The 25519-nt window shown below is 47.7% G+C and overlaps 1 protein-coding gene across 1 annotated transcript; it reads right to left on the bottom strand.

The window, feature by feature from the left end:
- Positions 1-486: 486 nt before the first annotated feature.
- On the bottom strand, positions 487-25519 carry znf638 (zinc finger protein 638). The gene is made up of 17 exons (XM_082965345.1): positions 25466-25519; positions 22097-22265; positions 21454-21597; positions 20449-20577; positions 20323-20361; positions 19905-20033; positions 17499-17656; positions 14950-15832; positions 14309-14556; positions 14122-14178; positions 12224-13919; positions 4455-4566; positions 4157-4321; positions 3726-4061; positions 3163-3279; positions 2957-3078; positions 487-2016 (listed from the first exon to the last, which is right to left on the bottom strand). Exons 2-17 carry the CDS (start codon positions 22100-22102, stop codon positions 1951-1953), a joined length of 4407 nt encoding a protein of 1468 aa, XP_082821471.1. The 5' UTR covers positions 22103-22265; positions 25466-25519; the 3' UTR covers positions 487-1950.

Here is a 25519-nt window from a genome sequence, read left to right as displayed (position 1 = left end):
CCGAGGTATGTATACTTTTTTTTGTGCACACTCTCTCTCTCTACTTCCCTCCAGCTCTCCAGGTTGAGGGAGCTCCGGGGCTACAGCGTTGTGTCCTGTAGTCTTGGGTCAAAGGTCAGTCAGAGCTGGGTATTCCATTGGTTGTGACTAGAGGGAGTACAGCTACAGGAAGTGACTTTTCGTAGCAGGTTAGGACAGCATTTTAGCTAACCCTAACCCTTTCCTAACCTAACACGTTAATTATCCTAACCTGCTACGAAAAAAGTAACTTTAGGTTATAGTTTAAACTCCCTCTAGTCAGAACCTGTTCCATCCAACAGCAGTTCACTTCCTCTCTCACAGCCAATCAGATGCATGTTTTACATTCTACAGCCTATCAGACACCTTGTTCCTCTTGTCAGTTTATGTGGTGTATGGTGAAGTTGTGCCTAGTCGCTAATCTTGGGTCAGTTTGATATTTTCCACACTTACAGTACCAGTCAAAAGTTTGGACACACCTACACCCATTCAAGTGTTGGTCTTTATTTATTTTTTACTATTTTCTACATTGTGAAGACATCAAAACTATGAAATAACACATATGGAATCATGTAGTAACCAGACAAATCAGTTTACACGGGTGGATCCCAAACTATGTGTGTAAAGTTCTAAAACAAATGAAGTAAGTTGTTCAAGAAATGGTATAGATAAAACAGTAGCATATCTGCAAACTGCAAATTACGGTTGAAGGTAATCGAGGAGAGGCATTTCGAAGTAGCAAATCGTTTTTAAATACGTCCTTTTCTCAGAGGAAACGAAAGCTGATTCTAAGGGGGTGTGGCAGAACTCGAGAATGCACATGACTATCCTCGATGAAACGGGGCTGTCGATGAGAGGAGGTGCCTCTTCTGTTCTCCTAACTAATTCACATATCCTTGACCTCTGTTCAGGTCGTGGAGGATAGAGGACGGTGTTCTGCACCAATGAGAATCTCCTCCATTCATCTCTTCTCTCAATTATTATTATTTTTTAATATCTCTGATACCATTTTTATTTGATTTTAAATATTCATATCATATCCACAGTGATTTTCTGCATGTTTTCCCCAAATGGACTGAATGAATTAACACCTTAGTTGTTTAATTAACAACATCACTTTCCACTTAGTAACCCCACCCCCTCAACCAGTTATCGATTTCCAGGTCACAGAGGAGAGGAGGACAGAGGAGAGGAGGACAGAGGAGAGGAGGACAGAGGAGAGACTTTTTTCCCAAATGAGGAAAAGCCTTGTTCTCTACCTCACTCTTTCCCTCACTCTCTTTCTCCGTTCACAGGAATCCAGACATGTTCTAACAACCAAGGACTCACAGACACATTGTATCTTACACCACAGGCACACACTCACAATTCATTGACGAAATCCACTTCTTTGGTTGTGAACACACCCTCTTAATAAATTAAAACACAGACATCCTAATCCCCCCCCCCCCCCCCCCCAAATTAAACAAACAAACCATTAATCTATTTGATACACATTGATCTAGGATCAGTCTAGACTATAAGATCATAACTATATGGACTGGGGGGGGGACCTGATCCTGGATCAGTCTGATCATAACTATATGGACTGGGGGGGGACCTGATCCTGGATCAGTCTGATCATAACTATATGGACTGGGGGGGGACCTGATCCTGGATCAGTCTGATCATAACTATATGGACTTGGGGGGGGGGGGGGGGGGCTGATCCTGGATCAGCACTTCTCTACTCAGATCCTCTGTTACCCTACATAGGTTATTAGTATTATGACCAGACTTATAGTTGTTTCAGACACAAATTATAAAATATAGATTGATTGAGTTGGGAGTCAAATGGCACCCTGCCACCAGAGCACTATGGAGCTCTGGTCTAAAAGTAGTGCACTATGTAGGGAATAGGGTGCCATTTGGGAAACATCCAGGGTCAAGGGGGTCATTCGGAGACGGAGACGTGGCTAGATCTTCCTGCTTGTTGCTTCTGATGCTTCAGGTAATATTTCTGGAGAGAGAGAGAGAGAGAGGGGGGGGGATAGAGAGAGAGAGAGAGAGAGAGAGAGAGAGAGAGAGAGAGAGAGAGAGAGAGAGAGAGAGAGAGAGGGGGGATAGGGAGGGAGAGAGAGGGGGAAAGGGGGATAGAGAGAGAGGGGGGATAGGGAGAGGGGGGATAGAGAGAGAGGGGGAAGAGAGAGGGGGGGGTAGGGGATAGAGAGAGGGGGGGATAGGGATAGAGAGAGAGGGGATAGAAAGAGAGAGAGAGAGGGGGATAGAGAGAGAGGAGAGAGAAAGAGGGATAGAGAGGGTGATAGAGAGAGAGAGAGGGGGGATAGAAAGAGAGGGGGAGAGAGAGAGGAGAGAGAAAGAGAGAGGGGGGATAGAGAGAGATAGAGAGGGGGAGAGAGGGGGGATAGAGAGAGAGAGAGGGGGGATAGAGAGAGCGGGATAGAGGGAAAGAGAGGGTGATAGAGGGGTGATAGAGAGGGGGGCGATAAAGAAAGAGGGAAAGAGAGGGTGATAGAGAGAGGGGGGGATAAAGAAAGAGGGATAGAGAGGGTGATAGAGAGAGAGAGGGGGGATAGAGAGAGAGGGGTGATAAGAAAGAGGGATAGAGGGGGTGATAGAGAGAGAGGGGGGATAAAGAGAGAGGGAAAGAGAGGGTGATAGAGAGAGAGAGGGGGGATAGAGAGAGAGAGGGGATAAAGAAAGAGGGATAGAGAGGGTGATAGAGAGAGAAGGAGGGGGAGAGAGATGGAGGTGAAAGGTACAGGGTATTAGCCATTGGGTTAGTCTCCCCACATAGCTGTCCTACAGGGCTGGTTATTTACAGGCCTAATAATGAAATCAGTCAATTCCCATGTATCAAACTAACAGGTCTAAAAATATACCGTCTAATTTAGATTATTCCCCCCCAGTCCCTAACTAACTGGTATAGTGATGTTAACCTGCATGTTCTGATAGTGCTGTAGACTGCTGCAGTGGGTCTTCTTGGCTGTGTGTTCACTCCCATAGAACAGAGAACACAGCTTACAGAAGAACCCAGTCTTAGGAACCACAAAGTCCTGGCCTGGAGAGGAGAGAGAGGAGGGTCAGTTAAACCTGATGAGAAATGAAGTGTGTCTGTCGGTGAGCGTGTGTCTGTCAGTATCACCTATAGGGTTGTTAGGGGTGAAGGGAGGCAGTTTGAAGTCTGTGATCAGAGGAGACTCAGAACGACAACGTTTTAATTCAGGCTCCTCTTCCTCCTCTCTTCTCTGTTTACTGTCTTCTAGAGAGAGAGAGAGAGACCGAGAGAAAGATGGAGAGAGAGAGGGAGATAAGAGAGACCGATGGAGAGAGAGAGACAGATGGAGAGAAAGAGAGATGTGGATAGAGTCAGGAAGAACAAAGGCGATGAGAGAAAACAGATTAATTTTGGCAGCAAGAAGACAGAGTCCAGATATAGAAACATGTCATTATGTTCCTATCAAACACAGGTCTTCATGACCAAGTGGGCATTAGGGACATCCAGGGAGGACTTGGTAATCATACCGCTGGAAACACCACAGATGCCAGCCAAGGAAAAAGATGAAAAACACGACACGTAACGATTGAAAAATAAAACTTCTCCAGGGGAATGTGGCACCTCAAAGTGACATTACGAGGCTGGCTGGTGTCTCATTAACTACTGAACACATCTAATGCTCTCCAGTCCATCTGGTCTTCTCTCTCTACCTTGTAGTGTTGTGGAGTCAGTAGAAGTCTTTCCAACAGTCTCCTGTTTCCCCTCCAGACTCTGGCTCTCAGGGGGGTCAGTCTGCCTCTCCTGCCCAGCTGAGGAGGCCTCCAGGCTGGGTTGGTCTGCCGGGGTATCAGCCTTCGTCTCTTTCTCCTGGAGGTCTGGGACTGAGGCAGCTGGTTGGGCGTCCACCTCTGAGGTCACAGCGACTTGGAGCAATGAGGAGGGAGCGTCGACGGAAGCTGTGTCAGTGGGAGGAGTAATATCTGCCCGAGGCTCCTCCTCTTCCTTGTCTTTAACGCTCACCTTCTTCGCTTTCACTGATTTCCTGGCTGTGGCGGAGAGAAGATGAAGAAATACATCTGCAACATTATAACTCAATTCCTGTGTGTCTCTGAGTGTGTGTGTGTGTGTCCCTCTCTCTTACCAGAGGTCTGTCGGGCCCTCTTCCTCCCCCTGGGTCCTCTCCTTGTGGCAACAGCCTCCTCTTCCTCCTCCTCTCCCACTTCATCCACGGTCACAAAGTCCATTCTCCTGATTTCCTCCATGCCCCTGCCGTCGTCCTCTGCACCAGGAGACCCTGTAGAATCAGCTAGAGGAGAGAAATGGTTTAGAGGACACCCCCTTCTGTCCCGATACAGTCTTCCATTCTGACCCACACCCTTTCTGTTCGACAGACCGACCGACCAACACAGAGACAGAGACAGACAGACAGACAGACAGACCTGTGTTGTCAGCTTGCTGGATCTGCGCTGGTTCAGGACTCTTGTTCTGCTCTTCCTGCTCCATCTCATTATCCTCCCCATCACCTCCAGCCTCATCCAGGGTTACCAGAGTCTGATAGGAGAGAGGTTAAAGGGTGTGTGAGTGAGAAAGGGAGAGAGAGAGACGACAGAGAGGAGAGAGACGACAGAGGAGAGAGAGAGACGACAGAGAGGAGAGAGAGAGACGACAGAGAGGAGAGAGAGAGAGACGACAGAGAGGAGAGAGAGAGAGACGACAGAGAGGAGAGAGAGAGACGACAGAGGAGAGAGAGAGACGACAGAGGAGAGAGAGACGACAGAGAGGAGAGAGAGAGAGACGACAGAGGAGAGAGAGACGACAGAGGAGAGAGAGAAACGACAGAGAGGAGAGAGAGAGAGACGACAGAGAGGAGAGAGAGAGACGACAGAGGAGAGAGAGAGACGACAGAGAGGAGAGAGAGAGACGACAGAGAGGAGAGAGAAACGACAGAGAGGAGAGAGAGAGAGACGACAGAGAGGAGAGAGAGAGACGACAGAGGAGAGAGAGAGACGACAGAGAGGAGAGAGAGAGACGACAGAGAGGAGAGAGAAACGACAGAGTGGAGAGAGAGACGACAGAGAGGAGAGAGACGACAGAGGAGAGAGAGAGAGACGACAGAGGAGAGAGAGAGACGACAGAGGAGAGAGAGAGAGACGACAGAGGAGAGAGAGACGACAGAGGAGAGAGAGAAACGACAGAGAGGAGAGAGAGAGAGACGACAGAGAGGAGAGAGAGAGACGACAGAGGAGAGAGAGAGACGACAGAGAGGAGAGAGAGAGACGACAGAGAGGAGAGAGAAACGACAGAGTGGAGAGAGAGACGACAGAGAGGAGAGAGAGACGACAGAGGGGAGAGAGAGACGACAGAGAGGAGAGAGAGAGAGACGACAGAGAGGAGAGAGAGAGACGACAGAGGAGAGAGAGAGACGACAGAGAGGAGAGAGAGAGACGACAGAGAAACGACAGAGAGGAGAGAGAGACGACAGAGAGGAGAGAGAGACGACAGAGGGGAGAGAGAGACGACAGAGGGGAGAGAGAGACGACAGAGAGGAGAGAGAGAGAGACGACAGAGAGGAGAGAGAGAGACGACAGAGAGGTGAGAGAGACGACAGAGAGGTGAGAGAGACGACAGAGGAGAGAGAGAAACGACAGAGAGGAGAGAGAGAGAGACGACAGAGAGGAGAGAGAGAGACGACAGAGGGAGAGAGAGAGACGACAGAGAGGAGAGAGAGAGAGAGACGACAGAGAGGAGAGAGAGAGAGACGACAGAGAGGAGAGAGAGAGAGACGACAGAGAGGAGAGAGAGAGACGACAGAGGGGAGAGAGAGAGACGACAGAGAGGAGAGAGAGAGAGACGACAGAGAGGAGAGAGAGAGAGACGACAGAGAGGAGAGAGAGAGACGACAGAGGAGAGAGAGACGACAGAGAGGAGAGAGAGACGACAGAGGAGAGAGAGAGAGACGACAGAGAGAGAGAGAGAGAGAGACGACAGAGAGGAGAGAGAGAGAGAGACGACAGAGAGGAGAGAGAGAGAGACGACAGAGAGGAGAGAGAGAGAGACGACAGAGAGGAGAGAGAGAGAGACGACAGAGAGGAGAGAGAGAGAGAGACGACAGAGAGGAGAGAGAGAGACGACAAAGAGGAGAGAGAGAGAGACGACAGAGAGGAGAGAGAGAGAGACGACAGAGAGGAGAGAGAGAGAGACGACAGAGAGGAGAGAGAGAGAGACGACAGAGAGGAGAGAGAGAGAGACGACAGAGAGGAGAGAGAGAGAGAGAGAGACGACAGAGAGGAGAGAGAGAGAGAGACGACAGAGAGGAGAGAGAGAGAGAGACGACAGAGAGGAGAGAGAGAGAGAGAGACGACAGAGAGGAGAGAGAGAGACGACAGAGAGGAGAGAGAGAGAGACGACAGAGAGGAGAGAGAGAGAGACGACAGAGAGGAGAGAGAGAGAGACGACAGAGAGGAGAGAGAGAGAGACGACAGAGAGGAGAGAGAGAGACGACAGAGAGGAGAGAGAGACGACAGAGGGGAGAGAGAGACGAGAGAGAGAGACGACAGAGGAGAGAGAGAGACGACAGAGAGGAGAGAGAGAGAGACGACAGAGAGGAGAGAGAGAGAGACGACAGAGAGGAGAGAGAGAGAGACGACAGAGAGGAGAGAGAGAGAGACGACAGAGAGGAGAGAGAGAGACGACAGAGAGGAGAGAGAGAGACGACAGAGAGGAGAGAGAGAGACGACAGAGAGGAGAGAGAGACGAGAGAGACGACAGAGAGGAGAGAGAGAGAGACGACAGAGAGGAGAGAGAGAGAGACGACAGAGAGGAGAGAGAGAGAGAGACGACAGAGAGGAGAGAGAGAGACGACAAAGAGGAGAGAGAGAGAGACGACAGAGAGGAGAGAGAGAGAGACGACAGAGAGGAGAGAGAGAGAGACGACAGAGAGGAGAGAGAGAGAGAGACGACAGAGAGGAGAGAGAGAGAGAGACGACAGAGAGGAGAGAGAGAGAGAGAGAGACGACAGAGAGGAGAGAGAGAGAGAGACGACAGAGAGGAGAGAGAGAGAGAGACGACAGAGAGAGAGAGAGAGAGAGACGACAGAGAGGAGAGAGAGAGAGACGACAGAGAGGAGAGAGAGAGAGACGACAGAGAGGAGAGAGAGAGAGACGACAGAGAGGAGAGAGAGAGAGACGACAGAGAGGAGAGAGAGAGACGACAGAGAGGAGAGAGAGAGACGAGAGAGAGAGACGAGAGAGAGAGACGACAGAGAGGAGAGAGAGAGAGACGACAGAGAGGAGAGAGAGAGAGACGACAGAGAGGAGAGAGAGAGAGACGACAGAGAGGAGAGAGAGAGAGACGACAGAGAGGAGAGAGAGAGAGACGACAGAGAGGAGAGAGAGAGACGACAGAGAGGAGAGAGAGAGACGACAGAGAGGAGAGAGAGAGACGACAGAGAGGAGAGAGAGACGAGAGAGAGAGACGACAGAGAGGAGAGAGAGACGACAGAGAGGAGAGAGAGACGACAGAGAGGAGAGAGAGACGACAGAGAGGAGAGTGACGACAGAGAGGAGAGAGAGAGACGACAGAGAGGAGAGAGAGAGACGACAGAGAGGAGAGAGAGAGACGACAGAGAGGAGAGAGAGAGACGACAGAGAGGAGAGAGAGAGACGACAGAGAGGAGAGAGAGAGACGACAGAGAGGAGAGAGAGAGACGACAGAGAGGAGAGAGAGAGACGACAGAGAGGAGGGAGAGACGACAGAGAGGAGAGAGAGAGAGACGACAGAGAGGAGAGAGAGAGAGACGACAGAGAGGAGAGAGAGAGAGACGACAGAGAGGAGAGAGAGAGAGAGAGAGACGACAGAGAGGAGAGAGAGACGACAGAGAGGAGAGAGAGACGACAGAGAGGAGAGAGAGACGACAGAGAGGAGAGAGAGAGACGACAGAGAGGAGAGAGAGACGACAGAGAGGAGAGAGAGACGACAGAGAGGAGAGAGAGAGACGACAGAGAGGAGAGAGAGACGACAGAGAGGAGAGAGAGACGACAGAGAGGAGAGAGACGACAGAGAGGAGAGAGACGACAGAGAGGAGAGAGACGACAGAGAGGAGAGAGACGACAGAGAGAGAGAGAGAGAGAGAGACGACAGAGAGGAGAGAGAGACGACAGAGAGGAGAGAGAGACGACGGAGAGGAGAGAGACGACAGAGAGGAGAGAGAGACGACAGAGAGGAGAGAGAGACGACAGAGAGGAGAGAGAGAGACGACAGAGAGGAGAGAGAGAGACGACAGAGAGGAGAGAGAGACGACAGAGAGGAGAGAGAGAGACGACAGAGAGGAGAGAGAGAGAGACGACAGAGAGGAGAGAGAGACGACAGAGAGGAGAGAGAGAGACGACAGAGAGGAGAGAGAGAGACGACAGAGAGGAGAGAGAGAGAGAGACGACAGAGAGGAGAGAGAGAGAGACGACAGAGAGGAGAGAGAGAGAGAGACGACAGAGAGGAGAGAGGAGAGAGACGACAGAGAGGAGAGAGAGAGACGACAGAGAGGAGAGAGAGAGACGACAGAGGAGAGAGAGAGACGACAGAGGAGAGAGAGAGACGACAGAGAGAGAGACGACAGAGAGGAGAGAGACGACAGAGAGGAGAGAGAGACGACAGAGAGGAGAGAGAGACGACAGAGAGGAGAGAGACGACAGAGGGAGAGAGACGACAGAGAGGAGAGAGACGACAGAGAGGAGAGAGACGACAGAGAGGAGAGAGACGACAGAGAGGAGAGAGAGAGAGACGACAGAGGAGAGAGAGAGACGACAGAGAGGAGAGAGAGAGACGACAGAGAGGAGAGAGACGACAGAGAGGAGAGAGACGACAGAGAGGAGAGAGAGAGACGACAGAGGAGAGAGAGAGACGACAGAGGAGAGAGAGAGAGACGACAGAGAGGAGAGAGAGAGACGACAGAGAGGAGAGAGAGAGACGACAGAGAGGAGAGAGAGAGACGACAGAGAGGAGAGAGAGAGACGACAGAGAGGAGAGAGAGACGACAGAGAGGAGAGAGACGACAGAGAGGAGAGAGAGAGACGACAGAGGAGAGAGAGAGACGACAGAGAGGAGAGAGAGAGACGACAGAGAGGAGGGAGAGAGACGACAGAGAGGAGGGAGAGACGACAGAGAGGAGAGAGAGACGACAGAGAGGAGAGAGAGAGAGAGACGACAGAGAGGAGAGAGAGACGACAGAGAGGAGAGAGAGACGACAGAGAGGAGAGAGACGACAGAGAGGAGAGAGAGAGAGACGACAGAGAGGAGAGAGAGAGACGACAGAGAGGAGAGAGAGAGACGACAGAGAGGAGAGAGACGACAGAGAGGAGAGAGAGACGACAGAGAGGAGAGAGAGAGACGACAGAGAGGAGAGAGAGAGACGACAGAGAGGAGAGAGAGAGACGACAGAGAGGAGAGAGAGAGACGACAGAGAGGAGAGAGAGAGACGACAGAGAGGAGAGAGACGACAGAGAGGAGAGAGACGACAGAGAGGAGAGAGACGACAGAGAGGAGAGAGACGACAGAGAGGAGAGAGAGAGACGACAGAGGAGAGAGAGAGACGACAGAGAGGAGAGAGAGAGACGACAGAGAGGAGGGAGAGAGACGACAGAGAGGAGGGAGAGACGACAGAGAGGAGGGAGAGACGACAGAGAGGAGAGAGAGACGACAGAGAGGAGAGAGAGAGAGAGACGACAGAGAGGAGAGAGAGACGACAGAGAGGAGAGAGAGACGACAGAGAGGAGAGAGACGACAGAGGAGAGAGAGAGACGACAGAGAGGAGAGAGAGAGACGACAGAGAGGAGAGAGACGACAGAGAGGAGAGAGACGACAGAGAGGAGAGAGAGAGACGACAGAGGAGAGAGAGAGACGACAGAGGAGAGAGAGAGAGACGACAGAGAGGAGAGAGAGAGACGACAGAGAGGAGAGAGAGAGACGACAGAGAGGAGAGAGAGAGACGACAGAGAGGAGAGAGAGAGACGACAGAGAGGAGAGAGACGACAGAGAGGAGAGAGACGACAGAGAGGAGAGAGACGACAGAGAGGAGAGAGAGAGACGACAGAGGAGAGAGAGAGACGACAGAGAGGAGAGAGAGAGACGACAGAGAGGAGGGAGAGAGACGACAGAGAGGAGGGAGAGACGACAGAGAGGAGAGAGAGACGACAGAGAGGAGAGAGAGAGAGAGACGACAGAGAGGAGAGAGAGACGACAGAGAGGAGAGAGAGACGACAGAGAGGAGAGAGACGACAGAGAGGAGAGAGAGAGAGACGACAGAGAGGAGAGAGAGAGACGACAGAGAGGAGAGAGACGACAGAGAGGAGAGAGAGAGACGACAGAGAGGAGAGAGAGAGACGACAGAGAGGAGAGAGAGAGACGACAGAGAGGAGAGAGAGAGACGACAGAGAGGAGAGAGAGAGACGACAGAGAGGAGAGAGAGAGACGACAGAGAGGAGAGAGAGAGACGACAGAGAGGAGAGAGACGACAGAGAGGAGAGAGACGACAGAGAGGAGAGAGACGACAGAGAGGAGAGAGACGACAGAGAGGAGAGAGAGAGACGACAGAGGAGAGAGAGAGACGACAGAGAGGAGAGAGAGAGACGACAGAGAGGAGGGAGAGAGACGACAGAGAGGAGGGAGAGACGACAGAGAGGAGGGAGAGACGACAGAGAGGAGAGAGAGACGACAGAGAGGAGAGAGAGAGAGAGACGACAGAGAGGAGAGAGAGACGACAGAGAGGAGAGAGAGACGACAGAGAGGAGAGAGACGACAGAGAGGAGAGAGAGAGACGACAGAGAGGAGAGAGAGAGACGACAGAGAGGAGAGAGACGACAGAGAGGAGAGAGAGAGACGACAGAGAGGAGAGAGAGAGACGACAGAGGAGAGAGAGAGACGACAGAGAGGAGAGAGAGAGACAACAGAGAGGAGGGAGAGACGACAGAGAGGAGAGAGAGACGACAGAGAGGAGAGAGACGACAGAGAGGAGAGAGAGAGAGAGACGACAGAGAGGAGAGAGAGACGACAGAGAGGAGAGAGAGACGACAGAGAGGAGAGAGAGAGAGACGACAGAGGAGAGAGAGAGAGACGACAGAGGAGAGAGAGAGAGACGACAGAGGAGAGAGAGAGACGACAGAGAGGAGAGAGAGACGACAGAGAGGAGAGAGACGACAGAGGAGAGAGACGACAGAGAGGAGAGAGAGACGACAGAGAGGAGAGAGAGAGACGACAGAGAGGAGAGAGAGAGACGACAGAGAGGAGAGAGAGAGACGACAGAGAGGAGAGAGAGACGACAGAGAGGAGAGAGAGAGACGACAGAGAGGAGAGAGAGACGACAGAGAGGAGAGAGAGACGACAGAGAGGAGAGAGAGAGACGACAGAGAGGAGAGAGAGAGAAGACGGAGAGGAGAGAGACGACAGAGAGGAGAGAGAGAGACGACGGAGAGGAGAGAGAGACGACAGAGAGGAGAGAGAGAGAGACGACAGAGAGGAGAGAGACGACAGAGAGGAGAGAGACGACAGAGAGGAGAGAGAGAGACGACAGAGAGGAGAGAGAGAGAAGACGGAGAGGAGAGAGAGAGAGACGACAGAGAGGAGAGAGAGAGAGACGACAGAGAGGAGAGAGAGAGAGAGAGACGACAGAGAGGAGAGAGAGACGACAGAGAGGAGAGAGACGACAGAGAGGAGAGAGAGAGAGACGACAGAGAGGAGAGAGAGAGACGACAGAGAGGAGAGAGAGAGACGACAGAGAGGAGAGAGAGAGACGACGGAGAGGAGAGAGAGAGAGACGACAGAGAGGAGAGAGACGACAGAGAGGAGAGAGAGAGAGACGACAGAGAGGAGAGAGAGAGACGACAGAGAGGAGAGAGACGACAGAGAGGAGAGAGACGACAGAGAGGAGAGAGAGAGACGACAGAGAGGAGAGAGAGAGACGACAGAGAGGAGAGAGAGAGACGACAGAGAGGAGAGAGAGAGACGACGGAGAGGAGAGAGAGAGACGACGGAGAGGAGAGAGAGAGACGACAGAGAGGAGAGAGAGACGACAGAGAGGAGAGAGAGACGACAGAGAGGAGAGAGAGAGACGACAGAGAGGAGAGAGAGAGACGACAGAGAGGAGAGAGACGCCAGAGGAGAGAGAGAGAGACGACAGAGAGGAGAGAGCGGAGAAAGTAAGCAGCAGATATTTCCTGACCTCGGGGTTGAAGGTGTCTCCTGATTCGTCCTCCTGGCTGAAGGGGTGTGGCTCCAGGCAAGGCCCCTCCGCTCCTTCATCCTCTCCGATCTCATCCAAAGTCACCAAGCCCTCAGTATCCACTCCGACCCTCTCCTCTCTCTCCTCCTCCCTATTCCGTTCCTTCTCTCTACTCCTCCTCCGCCCTTTCTCTCTCTCCTTCCCTCTTTCCTCTCGCTGCTTGTCCTTCACCAGTTTTTGTTTCTTAATAAGTTCTTCCTCTTCGGCGGCGTCATCTGGGTAATCCTCCTCCTCCTCGCTCACCACATCCAAGGTGACAAGGTTACTTTTTTTCGGGGTACCCCCCTCGGACTCTCCTATTGGGGTTCTGGGTCCCCTCTTATTCTTGCCCTTCTTACCCCCCTTTAGAGGCTTGGAGCCACCTTGACATTTAGTTTCAGTCGTATGGTTGTCCAGAGCTTGGGTCGTTTCCGTCTGATCGTCGACTGAATCTACTATCTGGAACCCCTCCATCTCTCTGGGTAGAGAATCTCTTCGGCCTCGTTGGCCTGCGAGAGAGGAGTCGGCCATGTTGTCTTCAGTGTCTTCTAGAGAGTCGAGGATCTGGAAAGCAGATTCTTCTTCTTCGTTGGAGATCTCTTTGTGTTCCTCTAGAGTAGTTTGAGGCACCTGGGAACCTGTAGAATCGGCGGCTGCAGGCGCCTGGTGACCCAGAGATAGAGATCCAGACTGAGTGTCTTGACTGCCCTCTTCTCCGTCTCTAGGTGTGTCATCGTCCACAGCTTCGTCGAGTACCTGGAAATCACCACCATCATCATCATCAGGTACTTTATCAATAAGTGATTGGGGCACCTGGTGACCCGACACCGTCTCCACCTCTTGTAGTTCCAGGGCCTTGTGAAGGTCTCGCTCCTTGGCTGAGGCAGATGGCTGGGACAGACCAAGCTCCAGGGGACAAGCTCCATTCTGAGCCTCGGTACCCAGAATCGAGGAACCTTTTTCAGCCTGAGTAGTCTCCTCGCTCCCCTCTACCTCTGGAGGTTTTTTAGCTGTAGTCTCCATATCGCTCTCTGACACAGCACTTTTCTCTTCCTTGTTGTCTGTCACTGCAGTGTCCAACACTGACATCTTGTGGTGTGACGACGGTACTACACCCTCCGTGTCAAATCCCTTAGTGACCACTACTTCCTCTTCCGACTGAGACCGAGTCTCCAAGGGAACAGGCTCCGCCTCCGTATCGGCTATGCTGGTGTTGTCGTCGGCGGCTTCCTGGGTTTCTGCGGCTTCGGTTGCTACAACAACAGCAGCTGCTGCTGACCTGGTCTGGCGTCCAGAGGTGGCTGGTGGTTGAGGTTTAGCTGCTGCCTTTTTTGCTGCAGCTTTTCCTGGAGTCTTCTGAGCAGGGGGGGTAGAGGAGGACGACGTGGGTGTGTCCTTGTGCTCCTGGCTAGATTTCGGACTTGGGGTATCTGGGGTACCCCTCTTGCGTTTGGACGATCGTTTTGACCTTTCCGAGGCCTTATCTTGGGTCTTGTGTGACGAAGATGAGGATGACTGCGGTGGGTCGGTGTTCTCAGCCTCATCCCCTTCCACCTCGTCTACAGTAACAAACTGGTCCATGTTGAACTGGTCCAGATCGAAGGAGTTGGCTTCATCAGGGATGACGTCAGACGTAAAATCATATCCCGCGTAGCAACTAGCTTGAGGTAAAGAGAGTAAAGGATGAATCCATTGAATTAATAAATCAAAATCAAATCAAATCTTCCACAAGTTCAACAGAAGTGCTGTAGTTTGAAATCAGATGTATGAGAGTTTGCTACAACAGACTGGAACGGTTCTGGATTCTGTACGGTGTATTTTGAAGAAATGTTGCCGTTTGGAAAGCATCGTCCGCTCACCTTATCTCTAGACCTGCTCCTCGAGGAGCGAGTTGTTCTACAGCTGCGGCCGTGGCTCTGTGGAACCAACAGAAACCTTTAATAGGATCATTTCTAGCTCAGAAATAGAAACAAATCATAAAAGAGATAGAATTGGCATATAGAACATGCATTCGCCATCACGCCTTGCTTTTTCTCCTTCTCCTACCTTGCTCCTCTCCTCTTCTTTCCTCCCCTTCTTCTTGGCGGGGCTGCCGTCCTGTCTGCTGCTCCTGCGGGAGCCTGACTGGGAGCTAGAGGAGTTACCCTGTCTCGACGTTGGAGGATCTTGCTCCTCGGAGGATCCTGCTCCTCCTCGGAAGGAGTCCGGCTGCTTCTATGCCTAGAAGAGTCACTCCTTTCTGGGGAAAAGCGGTCGCCGCGCCGGCCTCTCCCTCCAGAAGCCTGGGTCTTCCCCTGGATGAATTCATTTATTTTATTATACATTTAAATACATAATGAGTTGCCTCAGTCAGAGTACAATACATACCTTAAAATATTAGCAGAAGCTAATGAAACAGTATTGCTTCCATCCCTCTCCTCGCCCCTACCTGGGCTCCCTCGAAGCATCGTTACCCATCGCTCCACAAAAGCCGCAGCCCTTGCAGACCAAGGGGAACAACTACTTCCAGGTCTCAGAGCGAGTGACGTCACCGATTGAAACGCTATTAGCGCGCACCCCGCTAACTAGCTAGCCATTTCACACCGGTTACACTAAGGTGCAATGAATCAAGACTGTCGGTGATTCAAATCTGTCAAGGTTTAAATTGTATCTGTCCCTTAAATTCCTATTATAATAATAATACATACATTCTTGTGGTCTGGTTGGCCAGATCCTGAAGGGGTCTTCTTCGTGTCGGTGGTCTTTTTAGCTGGTGTGGGATGTTTTTTGTCCGGCTGTGACTTCTTCTCTGGGCGTGGCTCCTCTTTCTTCATCGTCTCTTTCTCCCCAGTCTTCTCTTCTGGCTCAGCCGGGACCTGGTTCTTTTCTCCAGTCGGGGTCTTTTTCTCCGCTGTCTCCCCAGCTGCAGGGCTCTTCTTGTTGGGTAGAGGCTTGGCCTGGATCCCCTCTCCCTGGTTCTGTTCCTGTTCCTCCGCCAGTCTCCCCATACGGTGTTGGTGAACCGCTACCTCCAGGGCCTTGAGGATCTCCTCGGTTACCGGAGGAAAGTCCAGAGGATTGTCTTCAACCGGTTCGGGTTCTGCTGCAATCTCATTGGTCGAGGCGACGCCGTCGGTGCTCTGGGTTTCCACGGCGACCTCTTCCTCGGGAGCGGACGCGGCAACCGTAGGTAACGAGGCGGAAACGACGATGTCGACGGTCGCAGTGTCTTCCTTGTTTTGTTTTGCCTCCTCAGTTTTCATCTCTCCATCCTCTTTGGGAGGATGAGCGTTCTTCTTCTTCCCATCTTTTTCTACTGTCGAGGAAATCCCACCCTCTTTTCCTCCAGACTCCGCCACCGTTGCCTTTCCGTCGGAATTCATCACCGCGACGTCACTTCCTGGTTGCTTGGCCTCCGCGACGATGACGTCGTCACCCGGTTGCTTGGTAGCCACAGCAACAGGCTGAGAGGATGAGACCGTAGCATTGGTGCTGGTAGTAGTGGTGGTGGTAGCAACAGGTTTAACTGGTGTTGCGACACCTTTAGCTTCAGGCTTCTTGCCTTTGATCGGTTTCTTCTTGGCTTTGGTGCTGAAACGACAGACAAACACGTAGATTATAAAATAAGTGATGTTTACATGCCCAGATCAGTCTAAAAGGTCTCCATTGGAACAGGAGTTGTTCCCTGACGAGGAAAAACAATGGACCCTAATTGTATCCTATGTCCTTAGAAAACAGGACGTCATACAATGCTTGGATTGGATGGATGGACTGACGGATAAAATCTTGGAAGTTAACCTGTCTGGGCTAGGGGGCAGTATTTTCACGGCCGGATAAAAAAACGTACCCGATTTAAACTGGTTACTACTCTTGCCCAGAAACGAGAATATGCATATTATTAGTAGATTTGGATAGAAAACACTCTGAAGTTTCTAAAACTGTTTGAATGGTGTATGTGAGTATAACAGAACTCATATGGCAGGCAAAAACCTGAGAAAATTCCAAGCAGGAAGTGGCCTGTCTGAGAATTTGTAGTTCTTTCGATTCTCTATCGAAACTACAGTATCTCTGGGGTTACATAGCACATTCTAAGGCTTCCATTGGCTCTCTAAAGCCTTCAGAAAGCGGATTGAGGCGTCTCCTGTCTCTGGGCAGAGTATAGTAGCTCAGTGGTCTGCCTGGTGACTAAGAGACTGGATATGCGCATTCACGAGACCCCGCTGTTTTTTTCTTTTCCTCTTTGAATGAATACAGTATTGTCCGGTTGGAATATTATCGCTATTTTACGAGAAAAATACCATAAACATTGATTTTAAACAGCGTTTGACATGCTTCGAAGTACGGTAATGGAATATTTCGAATTTTTTTGTCACGAAATGCGCCATGCTCGTGACCCTTATTTACACTTCGGATAGTGTCTTGAATGCACGAACAAAACGCCGCTATTTGGATATAACGATGGATTATTTTGGACCAAACCAACATTTGTTATTGAAGTAGCAGTCCTGGGAGTGCATTCTGACGAAGAACACCAAAGGTAATCAAACTTTTGTAATAGTAAATCGGAGTTTGGTCAGGGCTAAACTTGGTGGGTGTCTAAATAGCGAGCCCGTGATGGCTGGGCTATGTACTCAGAATATTGCAAAATGTGCTTTCACCGAAAAGCTATTTTAAAATCGGACATAGCGAGTGCATAGAGGAGTTCTGTATCTATAATTCTTAAAATAATTATGTTTTTTGTGAACGTTTATCGTGAGTAATTTAGTAAATTCACCGGAAGTTTGCGGGGGTATGCTAGTTCTGAACGTCACATGCTAATGTAAAAAGCTGGTTTTTGATATAAATATGAACTTGATTGAACAAAACATGCATGTATTGTATAACATAATGTCCTAGGTGTGTCATCTGATGAAGATCATCAAAGGTTAGTGCTGCATTTAGCTGTGGTTTGGGTTTATGTGACATTATATGCTAGCTTGAAAAATGGGTGTCTGATTATTTCTGTCTGGGTACTCTGCTGACATAATCTAATGTTTCGCTTTCGTTGTAAAGTCTTTTTGAAATCGGACAGTGTGGTTAGATTAACGAGAGTCTTATCTTTAAAATGGTGTAAAATAGCCGTATGTTTGAAAAATTGAAATTATTGCATTTTTGAGGTTTTTGTATTTCGAGCCACGCTGTTCCACTGGCTGTTGAATAGAGTGGGACGGTGACGAGCCCATAGAGGTTAATGAAAAGGTTGAGTTAAGATATTTACCTGACAACAGATGTCTTCTGGGCTGGGGGCTGCGGTGGCTGTTTAACCTTGACCAGCATGTTGAACTTCAGAGGGTTGTTCTGAACTACACTGGAGGACTTCTGGAAACGAAGACACACCGCCATCGCCACTGAAGAGGTTTCCATTTCAAAATAGATCTGAGACAGAGAGAGAGAAACATTCATTAAACAACAAATCAATTCATTTGATTTGTTATTTGTGTTGTCGCCTGACTAATCAGAAATGTTTAATAATACAGTCGGAGGTTCCAAGGACCTAATTGGTTACACAGAGCCTTTAGAAAGCATTAGGACCCCTTGACTTTTAACAACAATTTGTTTTGTTACAGCCTTATTATAAAAATGATTTACGTTTTTTCCCAACATCAATCTACAAACGATACCCCATAATGACAAAGCAAAAAAATGATTTTTGTTGTTGTTGCTAATTTACAAAAAATAAATATGAAATTTCACATTTACATAAGTATTCAGACCCTTTACTCAGTACTTTGTTGAAGCGCCTTTGGCAGCGATTACAGAATCAAGTCTTCTTGGGTATTACGCTACAAGCTTGGCACACCTGTATTTGGGGAGTTTCTCAATTTCTTCTCTGCAAATCCTCTCAAGCTCTGTCAGGTTGGATGGGCAGCGTCGCTGCAAAGCTATTTTCAGGTCTCTCCGGAGATGTTAGATCAGGTTTAAGTCCGGGTCTGGCTGGTCCATTCAAGGACGTTCAGAGACTTGTCCCGAAGCCACTCCTGCCTTGTCTTGGCTCTGTGCTTAGAGTCATTATCCTTTTGGAAGGTGAACCTTCGCCCCAGTGTGAGGTCCTGAGTGCTCTGGAGCAGGTTTTCATCAAGGATCTCTCTGTACTTTGCTCCGTTCATCTTTCCCTTGATCCTGACTAATCTCCCAGTCCCTGCCGCTGAAAAACATCCCCACAGCATGATGCTGCCACCACCATGCTTCACTGTAGGGATGGTGCCAGGTTTCCTCCAGACGTGACACTTGGCATTCAGGCCAAAGAGTTCAATCTTGGTTTCATCAGACCAGAGAATCTTGTTTCTCATGGTCTGAGAGTTTATAGGTGACTTTTGGCAAACTCCAAGCAGGCTGTCATGTGCCTTTTACTGAGGAGTGGCTTCCGTCTGACCACTCTACCATAAAGGCCTGATTGGTGGAGTGCTGCAGAGATGGTTGTCCTTCTGGAAGTTTCTCCCATCTCCACAGAGGAACTCTGGAACTCTGTCAGACTGACCATCGGGTTCTTGGTCACCTCCCTGACCAAGGCTCTTCTCTACCGATTGCTCAGTTTGGCCGGGTGGCCAACTCAAGGAAGAGTCTTGGTGGTTCCAACCTTCTTCCATTTAAGAATGATGGAGGGGGGACCTTCAATGCTGCAGAAATGTTTTGTTACCCTTCCCAAGATTTGTGCTTCGACACAATCCTGTCTCAGGGCTCTACAGACAATTCCTTCGACCTCATGGCTTGGTTTTTGCTCTGACATGCACTATCAACTGTGTGATAGACAGGTGTGTACCTTTCCAAATCATGTCCAATCAACTGAATTTACCGCAGGTGGACTCCAATCAAGTTGTAGAAACATCCAGGATGATCAAAGGAAACATGATGCACCTGAGCTCAATTTCAAGCCTCATAGCAAAGGGTCTGAATACTTATGTAAATAAGGTATGTTTTTACATTTTAATAAATTAGCAAAAATTGTAAAAACTTTTTGCTTTTTCATTATGAGGTATTGTGTGTAGACTGCCATGGATTTTTATTTATTTAATCAATTTTAGAATAAGGCTGTAACGTAACAAAATGTGGACAAAGTCAAGGGGTCTGAATACTTTCTGAATGCACTGTATCACATGATACCACTACAGGCCTAAAGTGGTTGGTTCCAGGAATCTAATTGGTTATAATCACATGGTGTTTTGTATGTGTGGCTGTTTAAGTTTTGTATTGGACGTTTATCGTACGACTATGGCTGACCATATTTGACATTTGGGCGATTTCATTTGAATTCATGTTTTTTAGCACAACGTTCCCAAATGCCCTTTTTATGGTAAGAATCCAGTTATTTTAAATGAGCGATACGTCTCTTTGTGGTCTCGTCTCCTTCTGAGCTGTGTCCACTTGTCCACCTTTTGTGGTACCGCGAACCACTAGCAGCATTTTAGCCAGATACTGTCACATATGCTAGCTGTCTAATCTGTTTTATAAAACGTGGAAGAAGCAACAACAAAAAGACATTTATAAAAAGGAATTAATAACTCGTTCTCATTCTGAGATAATAAGTATCTTTCCTACCCAGGTAGACGACCTGATTTCAACATCGGAACAAAAGTCAACAGGCTACTTCAAACAGCTGCCCAAGGCTTCCGGTGTCTGTCCCTACCATGTTGATCAGAGACAGCGAGTCGAGGTAGGTGCCGAAGCGTTTGACGAGGTCGTGAACCTCCTGGGCCGCTGCGGTCCCTGTGGGGACGTTACTGACGATCAGAAGACGTTCCTTCAACGTTGGGTCCTGTTAACAGACAGAGGGTTATAAAGGGGTTTATTAACAGGTTATAAAGGGGTTATTAAAGCAAGGTATAATTAAGAAATAAGGCCTAAGGGGGGGGGGGGGTGGTATGTGGCCAATATACCACGGCTAAGGGCTGTTCTAAAGCACGATACATCGCAATGCACCACAAACCCCCTGAGGTGCCTTATTGCTATTCTAAACTGGTTACCAACGTCATTAGAGCAGTAAAAATAAATGGTTTGGGGGACACACAACCACGTAAACTTTCTAGTTAAATCTATGAACTTACCTTAGTGGTGAGGCCCTTCAGAGTTGTGTACACACCCTCCTGAAATAGAAAGAACAGACAGCTATGATGACTGGACTGTGTGTGTGTGTGTGTGTGTGTGTGTGTATATATATATATCTCTGTTACCTGGAGGAGGTTGGTATCAGGGCGGGTCAACGTGAAGGTGAGGGGACAGTCTAGTAGTTTAGGAGGAGACTGTGAGTAGGTCGTCAACATAGCAAAGCTCTTCTCTACTCTCTCCATACGGACTATGGCCTGTTGGGTCAAATACACTCATTACCATGACAACAACAAACACCCAAGTTATAGGACTGGATCAACAATAACACCCAGTTATAGGACTGGATCAACAATAACACCCAAGTTATAGGACTGGATCAACAACAACACCCAAGTTATAGGACTGGATCAACAATAACACCCAAGTTATAGGACTGGATCAACAATAACACCCAAGTTATAGGACTGGATCAACAATAACACCCAGTTATAGGACTGGATCAACAATAACAAAAATATGGAGAGAGAGAGAGAGAGAGCGAGAGAGCGAGAGAGAGAGAGAGAGAGAGAGAAAAACACCAGGGATCTGATATTGAAATCCTTGGTCCAAACTAGTTTTTTTTCCTTCAGGATTTTCATTGTAAACTTAAATGACTTAAAACCAGATATAAATTACTTAGAAAAGACTTTAGATAATATAATCTTGGAGAAATATCAATGACAAAAAAACAACAACTATTTAGCCGTATTGATTTTGTCTGAGGAAAAGAACACTGCATTGGACAAGTTAAAATGTGTATTTGCTTTCAAATTGAAATGGAATTGGAAAAAAAACTGCTGAAATGTTTCAGCTCCATGGAGAAATTGGCTTAAAATGCTACAATTTCTCTACACTGCCAAGTTGAGGGCCTCTAAATTCCAGCCATGCCGATTGTGCCCCGTGACATCCCCCTTGAGCCATGAAAACTCTGCACAGACAGACAGAGACAGACACAGAGAGACAGAGACACACAGAGACAGAGACACACAGAGACACAGAAAGACAGAGACACAGAAAGACAGAGACACAGAAAGACAGAGACACAGAAAGACAGAGACAGACACAGAGAGACAGACAGAGAGCCAACCTACCCATCTCTGGTTGGGCAGAATGAAACAGTTGTAGAGTCCAGGTCTATATCCGTAATTCTTCACCAGAGCCAGAACATCTTCCTCTGTATATCCAGCTTCTGGTAAACCTTCAATCTTCACAAACCTGTGTTTCACAAAGTCAGGCTAAACACGGAAAGGAAGAGAGGGAGAAAGACGGATTAGTTTGTTCCTGACCCCATAGACCCAGGTTGAGGAACCATCTACTGAACGTTATCTATAATATGATTCATGTTTCACGTCTGGTTTTAATGTCGTGAAGCTGAGGACATATTTCCAAATTGCAGCCACAATAAAGTTTTTCTAATTCTAATTACACTGATAAATATCACTTTATTTAAGGGGCAAACGACAGAAAGCATAAGGCACATTTCAAACGGAGATTCAGCCCGGTGTGTGACCTAAACGCCTCAGAAATGTTGTTCCCATCTCCGCCGCCCAGCTTCAGTGACTTGGCATATTGCCTCGGTGGACATGCTCTGACAAAGGCTGCTGGACTTCGGCCAGTTTACTTCTACCAGCTCGCTACAAGTCCTTAGTGTCTAGAGATCACAGACAATCCCTGGAGTGACACTAGTGCTTTTGTGGGTAAAAAAAGAAAAGAATGAAGAAGCCCAAAACGTACCTGCATAGGATCGAGGGGACTTTTCCCCTTGGACTTGGTATTAGATCCACACACCTTGGGTGTGTTCTTGGTACTGGCAGTTTGCGGTTTAGTTGTGGTCGTTGAAGATTTGGTAGATGGTTTAGTTGACTTGGTGGTGCTGGTCTGGTACTTGGCTGCTGTCGCTGTCCTGAGGGAGGGGAAGAGAGAGAGAGGGGGGAAGAGAGAGAGAGAGGGGAAGAGAGAGAGAGAGTGGGGAAGAGAGAGAGAGAGTGGGGAAGAGAGAGAGAGAGTGGGGAAGAGAGAGAGAGTGTGGGGAAGAGAGAGAGAGTGGGGAAGAGAGAGAGAGAGAGGAAGAGAGAGAGGAAGAGAGAGAGAGAGGAAGAGAGAGAGGAGAGGAAGAGAGAGAGAGAGAGGAAGAGAGAGAGAGAGAGGAAGAGAGAGAGAGAGAGGAAGAGAGAGAGAGAGAGGAAGAGAGAGAGAGAGAGGAAGAGAGAGAGAGAGAGGAAGAGAGAGAGAGAGAGAGAGAGAGAGAGAGAGGAAGAGAGAGAGAGAGAGGAAGAGAGAGAGAGAGAGGAAGAGAGAGAGAGAGAGGAAGAGAGAGAGAGAGAGGAAGAGAGAGAGAGAGGAAGAGAGAGAGAGAGAGGAAGAGAGAGAGAGGAAGAGAGAGAGAGGGGGGAAGAAAGAGAGAGAGAGGAAGAGAGAGAGAGAGGGGAAGAGAGAGAGAGAGAGGAAGAGAGAGAGAGGGAGAGAGAGAGAGAGAGAGGAAGAGAGAGAGAGAGAGAGAGAGAGAGGAAGAGGAAGAGAGAGAGAGAGAGAGAGAGAGAGAGAGAGAGAGAGAGAGGAAGAGAGAGAGAGAGAGAGAGGAAGAGAGAGAGAGAGGAGAGAGAGAGAGAGGGGAAGAGAGAGAGAGAGAGGAAGAGAGAGAGAGAGAGGAAGAGAGAGAGAGAGAGGAAGAGAGAGAGAGAGAGAGAGAGAGAGAGAGAGAGAGAGAGAGAGGAAGAGAGAGAGAGAGAGAGAGAGAGAGAGAGAGAGAGAGAGAGAGAGGAAGAGAGAGAGAGAGAGAGAGAGAGAGAGAGAGAGGAAGAGAGAGAGAGAGAGAGAGAGGAAGAGAGAGAGAGAGAGAGGAAGAGAGAGAGAGAGAGAGGAAGAGAGAGAGAGAGAGGAAGAGAGAGAGAGGGGAAGAGAGAGAGAGAGAGGAAGAGAGAGAGAGAGAGGAAGAGAGAGAGAGAGAGGAAGAGAGAGAGAGAGAGGGGAAGAGAGAGAGAGAGGGGAAGAGAGAGAGAGAGGAAGAGAGAGAGAGAGGGGAAGAGAGAGGAGAGAGAGGAAGAGAGAGAGAGAGGAAGAGAGAGAGAGAGAGAGAGAGGAAGAGAGAGAGGAAGAGAGAGAGAGAGAGGAAGAGAGAGAGAGAGGAAGAGAGAGAGAGAGGAAGAGAGAGAGAGAGGAAGAGAGAGTGGAGATTTGTATTTTTGTACCTTAATAAATAAAATGTTGAAAAAGGCCAGTGTTGACATACACCCAACATGTTAGGGAAGGTGCTGACTAATGAGAATATAAACTTAACAGAAAACAATAATAGATTGTATTTTATACCCATTTAATGAATGATATCACACTGAATATATAGAGATAACTAATGATATCATAATGAATATATAGAGTTAACCTGTTGGGGCTAGGGGGCAGAATTTGCACGGCCGGATACAAAACGTACCCGATTTAAACTGGTTACTACTCTTGCCCAGAAACGAGAATATGCATATAATATAATTAGTAGATTTGGATAGAAAACACTCTAAAGTTTCTAAAACTGTTTGAATGGTGTCTGTGAGTATAACAGAACTCATATGGCAGGCCAAAACCTGAGAAGATTCTATACAGGAAGTGCCCTGTCTGACAATTTGTTCTACTTCTAGGGCATCTCTATCGAAAATACAGCATCTCTGCTGTAACGTGACATTTTCTAAGGCTCCCATAGGCTCTCAGAAGGCGCCAGAAAGTGGAATGATGTCTCTGCAGTCTCTGGGCGAAAAACAGCAGGAGTTTTTGTGAGTGGTCATGCAGGGAACAATGACACTGGAGATGCGCGTCCACGAGACGACTCCATGTTTTTCTTTCAGTCTTTGAACGAATACAACGTCGCCCGGTTGGAATATTATCGCTATTTTACGAGAATTCGCATAACAATTGATTTTAAACAGTGTTTGACATGCTTCGAAGTACGGTAATGGAATATTTTGAATTTTTTTGTCACGAAATGCGGTATTTGGATAAGTATTTCAAATACTTATTTCCCTCATTAAAATGCAAATCATTTTATAACATTTTTGACATGCGTTTTTCTGGATTCTTTTGTTGTTATTCTGTCTCTCACTGTTCAAATAAATCTACCATTAAAATTATAGACTGATCATTTCTTTGTCAGTGGGCAAACGCACAGAATCAGCAGGGGATCAAATACTTTTTCCCCTCACTGTAGATAACTAATGATATAGTGAATATATAGAGTTAACTAATGATATAGTGAATATATAGAGTTAACGAATGATATAGTGAATATATAGAGTTAACGAATGATATAGTGAATATATAGTTAACTAATGATATAGTGAATATATAGAGTTAACGAATGATATAGTGAATATATAGAGTTAACGAATGATATAGTGAATATATAGAGTTAACTAATGATATAGTGAATATATAGAGTTAACTAATGATATAGTGAATATATAGAGTTAACTAATGATATAGTGAATATATAGAGTTAACTAATGATATAGTGAATATATAGAGTTAACTAATGATATAGTGAATATATAGAGTTAACTAATGATATAGTGAATATATAGAGTTAATGAATTATATAGTGAATATATAGAGTTAAATAATGATATAGTGAATATATAGAGTTAATGAATGATATAGTGAATATATAGAGTTAATGAATGATATAGTGAATATATAGAGTTAACTAATGATATAGTGAATATATAGAGTTAACTAATGATATAGTGAATATATAGAGTTAACTAATGATATAGTGAATATATAGAGTTAACTAATGATATAGTGAATATATAGAGTTAACGAATTATATAGTGAATATATAGAGTTAACTAATGAAATAGTGAATATATAGAGTTAACTAATGATATAGTGAATATATAGAGTTAACTAATGATATAGTGAATATATAGAGTTAACTAATGATATAGTGAATATATAGAGTTAACTAATGATATAGTGAATATATAGAGTTAAATAATGATATAGTGAATATATAGAGTTAACTAATTATATAGTGAATATATAGAGTTAAATAATGATATAGTGAATATATAGAGTTAATTAATTCTGTAAAGAAATGAGTTGCTCCACAGTTGTTACTTTTCAGCAGTAGACTTCTTGGTCTGGTCAGTTCCTTTGAGTTCTCCAACAGAG

Source organism: Salmo salar, chromosome 18 (assembly GCF_965601325.2).
Source record: "Salmo salar chromosome 18, fSalSal1, whole genome shotgun sequence".
NCBI lineage: Eukaryota > Metazoa > Chordata > Actinopteri > Salmoniformes > Salmonidae > Salmo > Salmo salar.
Note: the sequence above shows the minus strand (reverse complement) of the source record. Positions and strands in the feature narration are given on the sequence as shown.

Bases quoted from the DNA above. Each gene is read 5' to 3' on its own strand.
- znf638 (XM_082965345.1), bottom strand. The intron at 20,578-21,453 runs GTAGGTTGGCTC...TTGACCCAACAG, and splicing joins TTCTGCCCAACCAGAGATGG to GCCATAGTCCGTATGGAGAG. The intron at 20,034-20,322 runs GTAAGTTCATAG...GTCTGTTAACAG, and splicing joins TGAAGGGCCTCACCACTAAG to GACCCAACGTTGAAGGAACG.